Here is a 15638-nt window from a genome sequence, read left to right on the forward strand (position 1 = left end):
CAGGCCTTCCCAGGCAGGTGGAAGTGCTCCTGGGCGCCGAGGAAGTCCTCCCCACCCAGGCCACAGGCCTTTCCCAGCAGCCGGGCCTGGTTTCCCAGGGCTGGTGGGGTGCGGCGGGAGGCTTCGCCCAGTCTGCGCGGGCCTGGGGGGGGTGGACTGGAAAGGTTGCCTTCTTTGTCTGCGCGATGACTCCCCGGCCAGGCCAGGCCAGGCTGGGCCAAGCAGCCAATGGGGAGCCGCGTGGGCTGCTTGGCCCTGGATGCACACTCGGAGGGCCCAATCAGGAGCCGTAAAGCTCCCGCCCTTTCTCCTCCCACATTGCCCTTACTCTTTTATTACTACCATTCCGCAGGAACAGTTACAGATAATGTTAATGTCAATGTTCAGGGGGAAATGGTAATAAAAACTAAACATGTTTAAATGATGGTGTCAAAGTATCTAGTGGCAAAGAGGTGCTTGCATATTTTTTTCTAACAGTCACATTAATCCTTCATTATAAAAATGACAAAAAAAAACTTTTACAACAGTTGCAAAACTACTTGTGAAATTGGGAACTAAGCTGCAAGTAATGTCATTAGTATTGGACAATGGTGCCTACAGCAGCCACATGCATGGCAACCTCTCTGTTATTTCCTAACAGGGGAAACTGTGTTTTCCCAGTTCAGCTCAAACCATTCCCAAGATCTATAAAATAGACCACAAAACCCAGCAGAGAAAATTCAGTATTATATTGTTGATGACAATGGCATGATCAAACTACTTCCAGCACTCTTGATGCCACACCTATTTCTAGCAAAAATGTAGGTCTAACTATATCCAGGTAGATTATAATTGCTATGTTAAAAAATATCATGAATTATTCTTGTCATGTTATAGATTTTGCTTGAATTTGTAAATAAAATTTCTGGATTGTTGTTAGTTTGCTTCTACCATCCCATGAAGAAAAATGAACAAATCTCACTTAAACCTAAGCATTGCTATTACCACTTGGGATTCAACTCTGGAAACTACTCAGTTTTTTGGCGTTTTAGTGTTCTGTTTTGTTCCTCTACAAAATGAAATAAAGCCAAAAGACTGAGCTCTTTTCTGAGCTAAATAATTTCAACATTATGCCTTTTGTATATACTAGAATGCTCCTTGAAACAAAGCAAGAATTTTGATGATATATGTTCTGTTTAGCAGAACCATCCAAAACAGAAAGCACAAATCATACTAGTTTGAAAGTTCCAATCTGGGCTAAAAATCTGCTATCCAGAATATCAATTCTAAGTTTAAGTACCAGGAACAATAATATAAGTGTAGAATCAATCTGACATTTGCAGTGGCACTATCTAGAGATGTGAATGATTAGATATACACACCACTCTCACTATATACTCCTGCTGCATAACAAACCTTTCTTAAACAACTGGTTTTAAATGAATTAGGAAGCTCCATACATTTTGAAATTTTTAAATGTACCATTGCTTTTTTACTCCCATTCCCATGCCATGCTTTCTTGACCTTGTCCAACAAAGGAGATTTGAGAAAAACAACACAACTGTTTTTAAAGAGCAGGGTCCTTTGTCCAACTCATGTTCCCGGAAGCGGCAGAGAAGGAGAAGGGAAGGAGAAGAAGAGTTGGTTTTTATACTCCACTTTTCCCTATCTGAAAGAGTCTCAAAGTGGCTTGCAATCGCCTTCCCTTCTTCTCCCCACAACAGACACCTTGTGAGGTAGGCAAGGCTGAGAGAGCTCTATGAGGACTGCTCTGTGAGAACAGCTCTAATAGAACTATGACTAGCCCAAGGTCACCCAGTTGGCTGCATGTGGAGGAGGGGGAATCAAAACCAGCTCTCCAAATTAGAAGCCACCACTCTTAAACACTACACCAAGATGGCTCAGAGAAGAGCTGGTGTATGGCTGTGGGGAACGCATTTTACTTTATTAAACTTAGTAATGTGTAGTTTGGCCCTAAATTGGACAACAAACACATCCAAATATATTAGATGTGCATCTTTTCAATATGCCCCAGTTTGGTGTAGTTTGGTGTAGTGGTTAGGAGTGTGGACTTCTAATCTGGTGAGCCGGGTTCAATTCTCCACTTCCCCACATGCAGCCAGCTGAGTTACCTTGAGCTCACCAAGAACAAAACCGTTCTGACCGAGCAGTGATATCAGGGCTCTCTCAGCCTCACACACCTCACAGGGTGTGGGGAGAGGAAAGGGAAGGTGATTGTAAGTAGCTTTGAGACTCCTTCAGGTAGAGAAAAGCGGCATATAAGAACCAACTCTTCTTCTTCCTCTCCTTCTCCACCATTCTGTGCCCTCCCTCAGATTTCATTCCTGACCACTTTCCCTCCCAGTATATTGTGTTACAATGCTGTGTTAAAATCAAGGCTGACACTATTTTTTTCCTTAGAGGCAGCATTGTGCCATGATCATTCCCCCTTTTTTTAAAAAAAATGTTTCATGGGGGAAGGAGGGAGAGAGTATGGTGATGAAAGTGATACTGGAGTGGGGGGGGGGGGCTAATGGCAGCCATAGCAATAAAAACTCAAATGTGAGAGTTTTCCTACTGGACAGCCCCGAATTAGAATCTAAAGAAAAAAGGAAATCACAAGGCAGTGATATAGTAGTCTTCTCTATGTTTATAGATGAAAAGGTTATAAAATAAAGTCATAAAGAGTCAACCAAAACGAGATCCTAGGTTAAGTGACCAGCTTTCTGTTTTATCTTCGTCAGTGGTTGCTCTTCCAATATGCTGTCATAGTAGTAGTCGTAGTATCACATTGGCAAAATGCTCATAATCGTCTGGGGATTTCATAAAGTGCCCCGAATTAGAATCTGCCTGAAAAAATTAATCTGTTTATCCGGGGATTCATTTGCCACAGGGTAATTTAGGTCTGTGCCAGAAAAGGCAGATTTAAATGCAGAAACAGACACAAACTGCAGCCCTTTAAAAAGACAAAAGCTATGGATCACAACAGTCCTAGTGCTGCCCTATATGTCTTTTAACCCATTTCCATAATATGAAGGATCTCATTAGGTTTAAAGCAATATAGGCTGCCCACAGACTTGTGTTTTGTACTATTAGATTTCCATAGTTTTATTATATAAGAACATTCCTCCATGCAAACCTTTTTACAAAGTCTTGGCAGGTTTCCCTTGTTGCCAAAGTTGGATTATCATCCTACATACACTTTCATGGTCTTGATTAAGTGCACTTCATTTTCATGTTTACTCTCTAAGGCACAGCAAGAGGCATTTTCAAGCTGGTTGTTCTATGGTGCTGCAGCCCTGAACAGAAAAAAAACATGTGGGTGGGTGAATAACTCAAAATGCCCTTGTTATTGCTAAAGTATTTCAGCAATCGAGGCTCACATACAATCCATTTGGTTTGATACAAGAGTGTTATCAAGGCCATTTTTTACCTGCTTAACTAGCATAACCTCAGTTTGAGAAAGCATAAACTTGCCTCTTTGTGGAGTTTCTCCTAAATAGAGCAAAAAAATCTTTAAAGGAATAGTTTGAGCACCAGGCTTCTTTCCATTCTGTTTTGGTTTAAGTGCAGAATTTATCATGGGAAACCTACCTTTCATTGAATATACAAGTATCTAAAGATAAGAATTTTGTGCAGTAGCAGTTTAATGGTGAGATGTGTACCATCCATCAGCTGTGCTATGATCAGTCCAACACTGGATATACTACGTACAACTGAGCCAGCAAGATCTATGTCATAGCAAATCTTGATGACTGATAAAATCACAGTGCCACAAGTATTAGCAACCCTGGGCTGGCCAACACCACCATATACCCAGTATATAGTCCGGATTCCTATTTTCTGATCTACTGAAACTGAAGTTCTTGTAAATGTAAGCTAAATATTACCAACACCCCATCCCCAATTTAAGAAAAAAAAAGATCTAAAATGGGAATTTATAACAGCAACTGGCAGCAAAAAGTACAGACAATATGATAAAAGGAAAACATTTTTTTAAACCCTTCTCCCCCTCCCCCCCCCAGTATATTGGATGTGAAATCCATGCAATGGTCACTTCCAGACTAGACTACTGTAACTCGCTCTACGCAGGCCTACCCTTGACTCTGATCCAGAAGTTACAGCTGGTACAAAATGCGGCAGCTAGGGTCCTCACTAGGACACCTTGGAGGGCCCATATTCAGCCGGTACTCCGTCATCTTCATTGGTTACCAGTCTGTTTCCAGGTCAAGTTTAAGGTGTTGGTATTAACCTTTAAGGCCATACGCGGCTTGGGTCCTACTTACCTGCGGGACCGTTTGGTTGCTTATGCCCCCCGCAGGGCTCTCCACTCTGCGGGTATGAATCTACTGACTGTCCCGGGCCCCCGGGCCTCGACCAGGGCCAGGGCCTTTTCGGTCCTGGCCCCAACCAGGTGGAATGAGCTCCCGGAGGAGCTAAGGACCTGTCGGAATTACCATCTTTCCGCAGGGCCTGTAAGACAGAGCTCTTCCGCCAGGCATATGGTTGAGGCCAGGGCAGAGCCCGGGTTCCGTCCAAGATCCCTAATCCATTGGCCAGTCTTTCTCTCCTCTCTCTCTTACAGGATTAGCGCCCGACCTCTCTCTGAACAAGCGGGGAAAGTTATAGAATAGAATGCCATCTTTTATTGTAATAATGGGATTTTATGTAATTTTACTTTGATTTTATATTTTATTGTGAACCGCCGTGAGACCTTTTGGCGAACGGCGGTATATAAATCCAATTATAAATTAATTAATTAATTAATTAAAAAAAAAACTCCTGGATGCTATAGGCTGATCCTGCATTAAGCAGGGGTTGGACAAGATGGCCTGTATGGCCCCCTCCAACTCTATGATTCTCTGAAAAAATATATATTCTATTGTACAATATAGAATATATATTCTATTGTACAAAAAGCAAAGAATGATTTGGAGAAAGGGGACATAGCTTACTCAAGGGCAATCACTGAAATTTTAATTGCCATGTAAAATGAATATATTCAATTTTCAGTGCAGCCAGATTTGTAGATACTTACAGCTTGGAGACAATAGTCATGAATTTCTACAAACTTGAGAAAAACCATAGGACTGAGAAAATCTGTAATCTGTAAGATACACATACATATTTTTGGGTTAAAACCATCTAAAATAATACTAACAATGCCTGTACTTTTAAGAAAGGAGTGGCTATTGTGGAGGTTGCTAGACAACCACTACAGTATTGCCAGTTTTCAAGCCCTGGTGTCAGTCAGTAAAAGTCAGAAGGAAGGAGTTAAGGGCTCTTTCCAGAGCTGTTTTGGCTTTTATTTATTTTTTTACTTATATACTGCTGCTCTCAAAAAGACTCGCGGCAGTATACAATAAAACAATAAAATAATGCAGCCCCTAAAATTCCCTTAACATATTAAAATATTAAAAGGTGGCAGTACACTAGAGTTCCACCCCCCACCTCCACCCCCATCCAGCTTACAGTCAAGGAGCTCTTTCATTAGGACTGAGGGTCCTGATTTCACCAACACTAGAGAATCCCCAGATGGTAACACCGGGATGTCAACTTGGCCGCAACCATACGCCTGGTGAAAGAGCTCCATCTTGCAGGCCCTGCAGAAAGCTGTCAACTCTGACAAGACCCTCAGCTCTTCCGGGAGCTCATTCCATCAGCTTGGGGCCAGGGCTGAAAATGTCCTGGCCCTGGTCGAGGCAAGGTGAATGTCCCGGGGGCCTGGGACTACTAGCAAATTCATGCCCACACAGTAAAGTGCCCTACGGGGGGCATAAGCAGACAAGCAGTCCTGCAGATACATAGGGCCCAAGCCACATATAGCCTTAAAGGTTCAAACCAAAACCTTAAACTTGATCTGGAAACAGACTGGTAAGCAGTGGAGATGATGCAACACCGGCTGAATATGGGCCCTCCAAGGTGTTCTAGTAAGGACCCTTGCAGCCACATTCTGTACCACATTCTGTAATTTCTGGGACAAAGCTAAGGGCAGACCCTCATAGAGCAAGTTACAGAAGTCTAACCTGGAAGTGACCATTGCATGGATCACTGTGGCCAGATGTTCAGAGGACAGGTAGGGTGCTAGTAGCCATGCTTGGTGCAAATGAAAAAAAAAACATTTGGGTTACTTTAGTGACCTGAGCCTCCATGGAAAGGGAGGCATCAAAGATCACTCCCAGATTCCTGGCGGTTGGTGCAGGTGTGAATTGCACCCCATCCAGGCATAGGAGGCATGCTTCCTGATCCCACCCTCATCTTCCCAGCCACAGGACCTCAGAGGAATCTCAGGCGGCTCTGCCTGAGCCATTCAGCCACTGCTTCCAAACAGCTGGCAAATGTTTCCGGGGGGAAGTCCAGCCATCCACCCATCAGGAGATAGATCTGGTGACAACCCAGCCCATGACTGTGTACCATCTGGGCTAGAGAGCACATATAGATGTTGAACAATGTAGGGTAGAGAATCATTAGGCCTGGAACCAACAACAACCACTGGATGATTTGCTACCATACAACTAGCATGACTCAACCAGGCTTGACAGCTTGATAGTATTCAATAGCAGCCACACCACAAAAGCCAGTATGATTTGCTCACTAGAATCTGGGACACCCAGGCTCAAATGTCCAATCTACTGTGGAAATTCACTACATGACCCATGAGAGTCGCTCTTCCTCTGCTTAATGTGCCTCATAGGGCTATTGTGAGGATAAAGTCAAGGAAAAGAGCATGATATAAGCTATTTTGTGTCCCCAATGTGGAGCATATAAATAAAGTAAAAAAATAATATAGTTGAGCATAGTAGGTAGGAAAAAATAAGTAGGTAGGTGGGAGGGAGGGAGACAAGGAAACAGAAATGGAAAAGAATATGAGCACTGCCACAAAGAGGAAAAGAGGAACTAGGGAGGGAGATACGGGGGAAAGTAGAGTGCCACCCTCAAGTCCTTGCAGTTTCTACATTGTGCAACTGGGCACAGTTTACCACACAACTGGGCCATAGTTTTCTTTAGCGGAGGCTGCTGGGGGAGGGAAGAAGGGAAAGCTGAAGACAGAGGAAGGGGGTAGATAATGATAAGGCTGGCTGGTGAGTGTAAAGAAGAGAAGGAAGCAAGGAAAAGGATAAAGCTATTGGGATTTTCAGGGAACTGAAAGAGGAAATACTGTGAGAGGAGAAAATGAGATTCCCCCCTCCTAATTAAATGAGGGTCCCCCAGTTGTAATAAAAAATATGAAGAACTAAGTCCCGGTAATGGCTTTGCCATAGCAGTTATATATACTTTACTTTGTTTTACGTAGACAAAGATTAGATCCTGGAACAGGCATGAAAGTATTGGACTTTAATAAAGTTGAAAAATCTATGTTTCCTTGGATCAGAGTCTGGATAAACAGAATTTTTAAACTCTAACTCAGTAGTTTGGCTTCAACCTGCACTCTTCTATTGGCAAGTAGAAATAGTACATTGTTTCAATTGCCACTTTCCCCTTTGTCCTATTAAGAAAAAACATCTGTGGTATTCACTGACCATTGTTTGCTTGTTTGTTTCAATTACAATATGTACTAATGAATGCCATGCCAATATTATTAATATTAATTTTCTTTTGGAGTTTTATAAAAGAAAATTCTTAACCAATATAGTTCAACGGAAAAAGTATAAATGATTAGGAAAAAATATGACAGATTTTTGGTTGCTGGAGATACCTTAAGTCACATCCTAGGTATTTACAACTTTTTCTGAACAATCCAAGGGCCAGCTGGAGAAATTAGGAACAGTTGTTGAGTCCCTGGAACACAGTGAATCCCCAGTAAAATCACATTCCTATGCAAGGCCAAACATCAGACCTATTTATGACCTGTGGCCAGTACCAAATAGCTCTAGAGCTCTTCAACTGGTGTACAGCTTCATACCACCCTCAAATCCCAAACTAAATTCCTTGTGCTCCTTTGGTTCAAAACCAATTTAAAGCATTGTGTAATATTTTACACTTACATATGAACCAGCGCTAAGGACCTAGACTAGTTTTATAAGGATCTAGGGCAGCATTCTTGTATGCCCTCCAATCTGGCAGATGCTGGACTAAGATACAAAAGACCTTCTGATGCTTCTAGATAAAAACAACATATTCCTTATATGCATTACAGTTCAACATTTTCAAGTAGCAAAACAAAACACCTCAGAAGTGCATAGGGTATATGCACCATTCAGATTCAAAGCAATATGCAGAGATTAAGATCATCATCAAAACTAACCAAATGTAGACTTTTACTGCAGGATTTTGCATTTAACAAAGACAAATATTGTACTCTTCACAATATGTGGCTTTGCGATAAAAAATTTAAAATGTCTCCAATACGGTTGTTTAAAATAGTGGTCCACAACCAACGGGCGGCAGTCCAGTGCCGGGCCGCAAAGGTCCTGGCGCCGGGCCGCGGCTCCCTCTCCCCGCCCCCCCCACACTAAAAAACTTCCCAGGCCGCAAGCTTGCAGCCCGGGAAGCTTCTTACTGTGGGAGGGGGGGGAGAGGGAAGCAGGCCCGCACACTCGCATTGCGCATGTGCTGCCGAAATTGTGCATGCACGGCATGCGTGGCCGGGCAATCGCCCTCCCTGCTGCCACCAGTCCCCAGCCTCAAAAAGGTTGGGGACCACTGGTTTAAAAGGTACCAGTTCAATCACTTCAATAATAACTGAACGAACATAAAGTGCCTGATGTCAATAAACTGACACTGAAAGGCCTAAAAGTAAAGGGCTGCACAAGCAGTGTAATGACAGACCTTTGACTTGCCTAAAATAAAATGTGCAATTTTTTAAAAAGGATATACCAGAAGGGCTACCTCCTGTGTTAACAACTCACTTTTAAATTTTGAAATACTGTTCTAACTCATAACTCTTCCACCTTTTACATCCATAATTGACGAACACAGAGAAAACTTGCAAGTAAATATTAAATTCTAAAACCTGATGCAAGCTTAGAGTTACAGAATGGATATATTCCAGGAAATTTCAAATTGGTCATAAATTATACTTACAATGTATATAAGAGATTAATTGTAAAGTCTTCAGTCAAATAAGATGATTTACTAGATAATCCCACAACACAAAGCAACTCCTCTGAACTTACTGCAGTCCAAAACTGAAGATTCCATATTGAATCTAAATAGGAAAGTTAGACATTATTCAAAATCCTTTTATAAATGCTACTGAAATACTACTAATGATGATGATACAGTAATATACATTTCAAGGAAACTAATAGACATTTTATATATCAAAAAATAGCCAAGCTGTTACTCTGTATCATACTGATCTTACTAGCAGCATAAAAATCAATCAAGAATCCACTTTTATTCAGGTTTGGGTCTTGATAAGTCTTCCACAAGATGAGGGTGTGATGATGCCTAAACCCATGAAGGTCAAAACCCTGCCAGACCTGTCCTGCTGCTATGTTCTTATGGTCTTCCTAACCAAGCTAAACTCCCAACTATGCCTAGAAGGTAAGATCATGGTTTGGATTTTCTGCTGGTTGAAAGGCACTCTCGTCAGTGGAGGCGGAGGGGCTATTTTCTTTTACTCCCTCTTCCAACTGAAATCCCTTACATGGTACTAATCACTGTTTTCTGACCCTTCAAGTAGCAGTGGAAAAGGAAAGGCAGGAAAATTCCAGTCTTCTGTCTGAGCTCTACTCACTCTAATATGGATCCAAGCCTAGACATAGATTTCTCAGTTATTGACTGAGGCAATCTTGACTTTACCCCAGGCTTGAACCTCAAGCACCTAGCAGGCCAGCAGATGCTTCTAGATTTTTCAAATTAGTTCAGATAGACCCTACCTCTCTTTAAATAAATAATAATAATAAAAGTTGGTTCTCATATGCCGCTTTTTTCCACCAGGAGTCTCAAAGCAGCTTACAATCGTCTTCCCTTTCCTCTCCCCACAACAAACGCCCTGTGAGGTGGGTGAGGCTGAGAGAGCCCTGATATCATTGCTTGGTCAGGATAGCTTTCAGTGCTGTGGCAAGCCCAAAGTCACCCAGCTGGTTGCATGTGGGGGAGCGCAGAGTCAAACCTGGCTTGCCAGATTAGAAGTCCACACTCCTACCCACTATACCAAGCTGGCTCTAAATGAATAGTTGAGTTGCTTTGCATTATGATTCAGAGACTATTTGAAAATAACTTCTACAAGCATACCTGTTTGCTCAGTAAATGTCTTGGTTTCCATCTCAGCAGCATATATAAAGCAATTAACATAAGTATCGGTCCAGTGACAACATAAGAAATTATCTTCAGCCACCAGTGCTGTGGCATTTGTTTCAGTTGGATCAGGTTCCTCATTTGAACTAAGACTGTTTTCTGCAATTGCAACAGGAAAAGGAAAGCTAGATCTCTTCCCAGTTGGTTCACATGGTAATTGAAAGCTTTGTGGAGGAATCTGATATACCATACGATAGGAAATTACCACTTGAAGAAAATCTACAGGCAGAAAAAGAAAAAGAAAGGATTCAGAGTTGAAGATGTCATTTTGGAGGGACCATTTATTATCAGAACACAAATTCCAGATAAGGAATAAATGTTTCCAAGTTCAAAATAATTAAAAAATGCTTCTGTTGAAGCCTTTGGCATTGCTTTTATCTCACTTCTAGTTTTGTTATATTTTTTAATTCAGTTATTGATCTTAGATTAAAAATTTAAGACCCTAATTCACATAGAAATAAAATACTGGTAAATATTGAGAGGCATTTCCTTGGCTCCACTGGCTTTTCTTTTAACATTCTGCATTGATTCCTCCCCACCTTCAGCACAGTTTGCTTTCCTGCTACTGTTTCCTCAGGTTTTCTAAGAGTAGTTTTCTGCTGGCTTTTCCCTTGCTTTGCTTTCTAGGTCGAAGTAATTAAAAAGCACAGAGATTCTCTTGGGTTTCACACACACACTTCCACCCACTGAAGCCACTGAGGGGGAGAGAGAGGATTACAAGCAGGATGAGTCTAGCAATATGTGTTTATCAAGAATCCTCAACTGGTAAGACAGAAAGAGAGAGAGAGAGAGAGAGAGAGAGTGCAGTTTAAAGTTTTTAAAAGGTGCATTGAATGAAAACATTACCCATGTTGGCTACTCAACACAGCAGAAGCACAATGAAGGGGGCTGGTGATAAATAATCAGCCTGAGAAATTAACAAACAGAGCTTCATAGCTGCTATAGTCAGACTCAAAACATGTTTTGTCAAATTCACAGTGATTTTCTTTTCTTTAATGAATGTTTTGTATTTCCTTTCATACAAGGTAACGAACCACAATGATTTTAATGGAAGGTGTGTTGTGCTGAGTCACAATCTTCTTCTATAAACAATAAAATTGAACTTGTAAAGGACAACTCATAGCCTACCTCATTGGCCATCCATCTTATGAGCAGCCAATAGATAGGCTGTTGTGCCCCTGGCCACCACCACCTCCAACTTCTTCCACCCAGAAGAAAAAACAGACCACTCTACTAGCCTACTTCCAGAAGTTAAGCCAACCAGAGAGTGGGTGCTGGGAGGAAAGGAGAGCCTGGGATGCTTCTCAGGCCGAGCCTTGGTACTGCCCATTGGGAGACAAAAAAGGACCCTCAAATGCCATGCACTGCCTTGGCCAGGGCAGTACTGGTATGCAGCCTTTGTGGGGCCTCCAAGGGCCGCTGGCCTTCCGAGCTGCCTCTGCATGCTGCCTCCATCTCATTGGTGGCTGCAGGGAGCATTTGCAGAGAGCAGCCTCCGCACACCAATGCTGCCTCAGTTGGGGAAGTATATGGCCTGTGAGGGGCCTTGGAGTGTCTTCTGCATGCCACCACCACCATAGTTGGGGCAGCACACAGCATTTGTAGTGCTTCCAAGGGCCACTGGCCCATGGAGCAGCCTCTGCATGATGATGACAACCTGGTCAGGGCAGCGCACAGCATTTGCAGGGCCTCCAAGGTCTGCCGGGGCAGCATGCAACTTGGAGCAATCTTTGCACACTGACACCACCTCAGTCAGGGCAGTGCATGGAATTTGCAGGAAGTGGCTTCTGCATACCGCTGCCACTAGTACCCATTGTATTCCTGGATACACCAGGCTTTATTGTTAGTCATGGATAATGCTGAGAATTGGCAGCTGCCATGCTTTCTGCTAGTCATGACCCCCTCCTCCCTATTACTGGTAAAGTAGGAAGGAAAAGCCTGGGATGCCTCTCAGTGGAAGGCAAAAAAGGACCCACAAATGCCACGCACTGCCCCACCTTTCCATTAAAATCCTCATGGGTTCAGTTCCTTGCATGAAAGAGACCACATAGAAATACAGTCAAGCTGAATGCCGAGAGAATGCATAAGGCTGAGAAACAGATCCAATAGCCTCGGGAGCCAGACGGGACAGTGGAAAGAATGGGGAAGTTGTGGAGTCACTGGGACAGGAGGAGGAAATAAAGCCACTTTTTGTGGAAAGCGCTTGCTAGCCCATTCTGCGTGTAGGCACACACACAAACCACCACTTATGAACCGTGTACTCTTTCAGTTCAAAAAGACTCCTAACTATACCTCAGCCTTTCTCTGTTGATAATTTCCCCCCAGTGGTCCAAGTTTAGTGATAAATGTATTAATAGACTCCTCTTACTTGAAGAAAAAAACAAAAATTTACATGATGGAAAAAAGTAAAAAGTAGATGAGCTTGTACACTGATGAAGGAGGAAGAACACCTAAAATTCTGTTAAGATGGCTGCCCAAGAGTAAATACAAACAAACAAAAGGAAATTTCAGTACTGTGACATATGTATACAGAATATATACTCAGTTTCTAAGAGAAAAACAGAGGGTAAGGGAAAAGTGAAGAGTGCATGCATAGCATTTGAAATAAAGTCGTCACTACTCAACTTCAATGAAAATTGAAAGTATGCTTTGTGTGCATGATAGGTTAAAGTGTTTATGAAACCTAGGGGAAAGGAGATTCCCAAGAACAGCTTGAGTTCTGTAGCAGGACCATTAAATGGGTGAAAACCACCTCTCCTTCCATCCACAGAATCCTCCCCTGGGATTCAACACATGGGTATAAATTAGTATTTCTATCAGAGATATTATGTAATAGTGTTGTCTTTCACAATACATGTAAAGCATGTATTACAATTTTTACACACCAGTCACTACTGGAAGGATCGGATTTTATACCTCAGTGTAGGTTATTGTTTCTAAGTGTGCTTCCATACTGAGGATTTGGCGGTGTTGATTCAGCGTACCCTAGTCGACATTTCCTCAACACCACTAGATTACTTTTTTGGGACACCTGCATCTTCTTACCATCATCTGCTTTTTCTAACAGTATTTTAGACTACTAAGGTTTTAATACAATTATATACAATATATAATTCATTTTTTCGTGTGCATTGAAGTTCTTAACAATGTTTTGTAGTATTTTACAAGGATTGCAATACATGTATTTATCCTCTATATGAGTTTTTCAACATCTATAAGGCCTTTCTAAATCTGTCAAGGTTTTATGCCCAATGTTATCCTACAACTTTCTTGTTTCATTTGGAATTTTATATTCTAAACCAACTATTATGATAATCATATATTTTATAGCAAATGTCAAATATAATGACAGTTGGCATTTATGTAAAAAGGTGACAAATTTAGGAAGGCTGTGTATTCACAAGAATGCAAAAGCTCATACAGCAGACATGCACTGCTTCATTTTTGTTTATACATTCAGCTAAACTAAGTCTTATTACTGTGGCTTTCTATGTCCAACCAGCACTGTTTGTTTTTTTTGCAGTATTCCAAAGTATGTGAAAGACTCTTTTGTAAACATTCAGCCCAATCCACAGAAATCTAGGGATGGTTACTGGCATGATTCTGCTCCTTTCTATTCCAATACACTGACTGTAGACATTGTTAAACATGTCTGATAATCCATATATCTTTGTTATAGAAATAAACTGTAGTAAAAACAAATCAAATCAGGTCCTCGGCCCAAGCATTATGCAACTACTTCTGCTTTGGATTTCTTTTTCTCATTACCCTCTATACTACATTTTTAAAAAACATTTTTGAAACTAAAATGAATTTCAAAGGAAGTTTGTGATATGAAAGAGGGTCTGCAGCCCAAAGGGGAAAAACAGGAAGTCCCAAAGGGCAGGCCTAAACTTTGGGTCAAATGTTTAGATTCCAAACACTATGTTCCCCTTTTTCTGGATGTATGCTTATATTTGTGGACAATTACATCTTATGACCCACCCCATGCACTGACATCAATGATGCTATGCTGCCATAGTCATTACAAACATACTTTTGTTATCAGAAATATGTTTGTAATCTAAATTTAATAAGAATCTATCAATATTTGTACTAAATAGAATATAAAATACTAAGCTCATGACCTATAAGGTGGGGGGAAAGCAACTACAACAAAATACAACAAAATAGAGAACTCCATTAGGTTTGAGATTCAGACATTTAATGTGAATTGTTTTTTTAAGCAATCATAGGTAACTTACTCAACTGTAGAAATCTGATCAAAATATTATGCCAGCTCATCTTGGTCTCAACAGCAGATCTGATAAGATAAATAAATAAATAAAATTGATATTGTGTTGAAATATACAGAAGATGAATAAAGTTCCAGAATATATTATTTTCTGTACAACTTTATAGCTCTTAAAATCACATTTTGCATTCACAAGTATTTTGACAAAGCTTCAATATCATCATATCATAAAACAATATAAAGTCAAAAAGGACAACACACAGCCTACCAGATTAGCTCTCCGTAGCGTCAGTCACCCCAGAGGACCAATAAGGTAAGGGATTCCCTGCCCCTGACCACCTCTACCTCCTCCTGCAAGAAGAACCAGCGGCTGTGTTGACCCACATTCATACAGTAAGCCAGCTGAGCAAGCTGGCTGGAGGGAGGGAGAGAGGGAGGGAGAGGCTGGGCTGCAGGCAAGCCCCAGGGAGGGTGCCCACCCACCCAAGATCCTGAGGTGGAGACAGAAAACCAGGCAATGGCAGCAGGACAGGGCCCTCAGCAGCCTGAAGAGGCCACTGCGTGGCGCACCTCACTTTGGGGAGCCAGGAAAGCCCTGCAAACACCCACCTGAAGAGCCCAGATATATCCTGTGTAGGTCACCTGCCTGGGTCCAGGCACAGCAGGAAGGCGCTAAAAATGCCACAAGCTAGCCTGACCAGGCCCATACTTGCCTCCAAAGGAGCTCAGGACAGGGAGGTAGGGGGAGGATCCAGACTGTCAAGGCCTACCCCCATACACCAAGGTCTACTGACCTTGCCATACCTGACTTCCCTGCCATCCCAGGATGGCTGGGATTCCAGAGAGGGGAGGATCTGGGCTGTGAATGCCTACTCTCATACTCCAAAGCCTGTTGGCCTTGCCACACCTTCCTTTCCCATCTTCTACTTTTCTTTCTTCCTCCCTTCCTATTTTGTCTATCTGTTTTCTGTTTTTTTCCTACCTACCTCTCTATCTCTCTGTCTTATTTCTTTCTTTTTTTCTGCCATTCATTCTCCCTCCATCCTTCTCTTTTTCCTGTCTAACTTCCTTTCTTTCTGCATTTTCTTCCTTGCTCTATATTCTCTATATTTTCTTTTTTCTAACTTCCTTTCTGCCTTTTTCTTCTGCATCCTAGTACCCAGTGCATTCCTGGCTGCAC

The 15638-nt window shown here is 41.9% G+C and overlaps 1 protein-coding gene across 4 annotated transcripts in view; it reads right to left on the bottom strand.

Annotated features, from left to right (window-relative positions):
- The window catches only part of LEPR (leptin receptor), a 104411-nt gene that overhangs the window by 64452 nt on the left and 24321 nt on the right, over positions 1 to 15638 (bottom strand). For all 4 annotated transcript variants that reach the window (XM_077333438.1, XM_077333437.1, XM_077333439.1 and 1 more), the window contains exons 3-5: positions 14469 to 14527; positions 10162 to 10443; positions 9004 to 9127 (exon numbers count right to left, since the gene is read on the bottom strand). In XM_077333438.1, coding sequence (XP_077189553.1) covers positions 9004 to 9127; positions 10162 to 10443; positions 14469 to 14508 — 446 coding nt within the window. In that variant the 5' untranslated portion in view covers positions 14509 to 14527. The remainder of the gene's footprint in view (positions 1 to 9003; positions 9128 to 10161; positions 10444 to 14468; positions 14528 to 15638) is intronic.

Source organism: Paroedura picta, chromosome 4, assembly GCF_049243985.1.
Source record: "Paroedura picta isolate Pp20150507F chromosome 4, Ppicta_v3.0, whole genome shotgun sequence".
NCBI classification, from domain to species: domain Eukaryota; kingdom Metazoa; phylum Chordata; class Lepidosauria; order Squamata; family Gekkonidae; genus Paroedura; species Paroedura picta.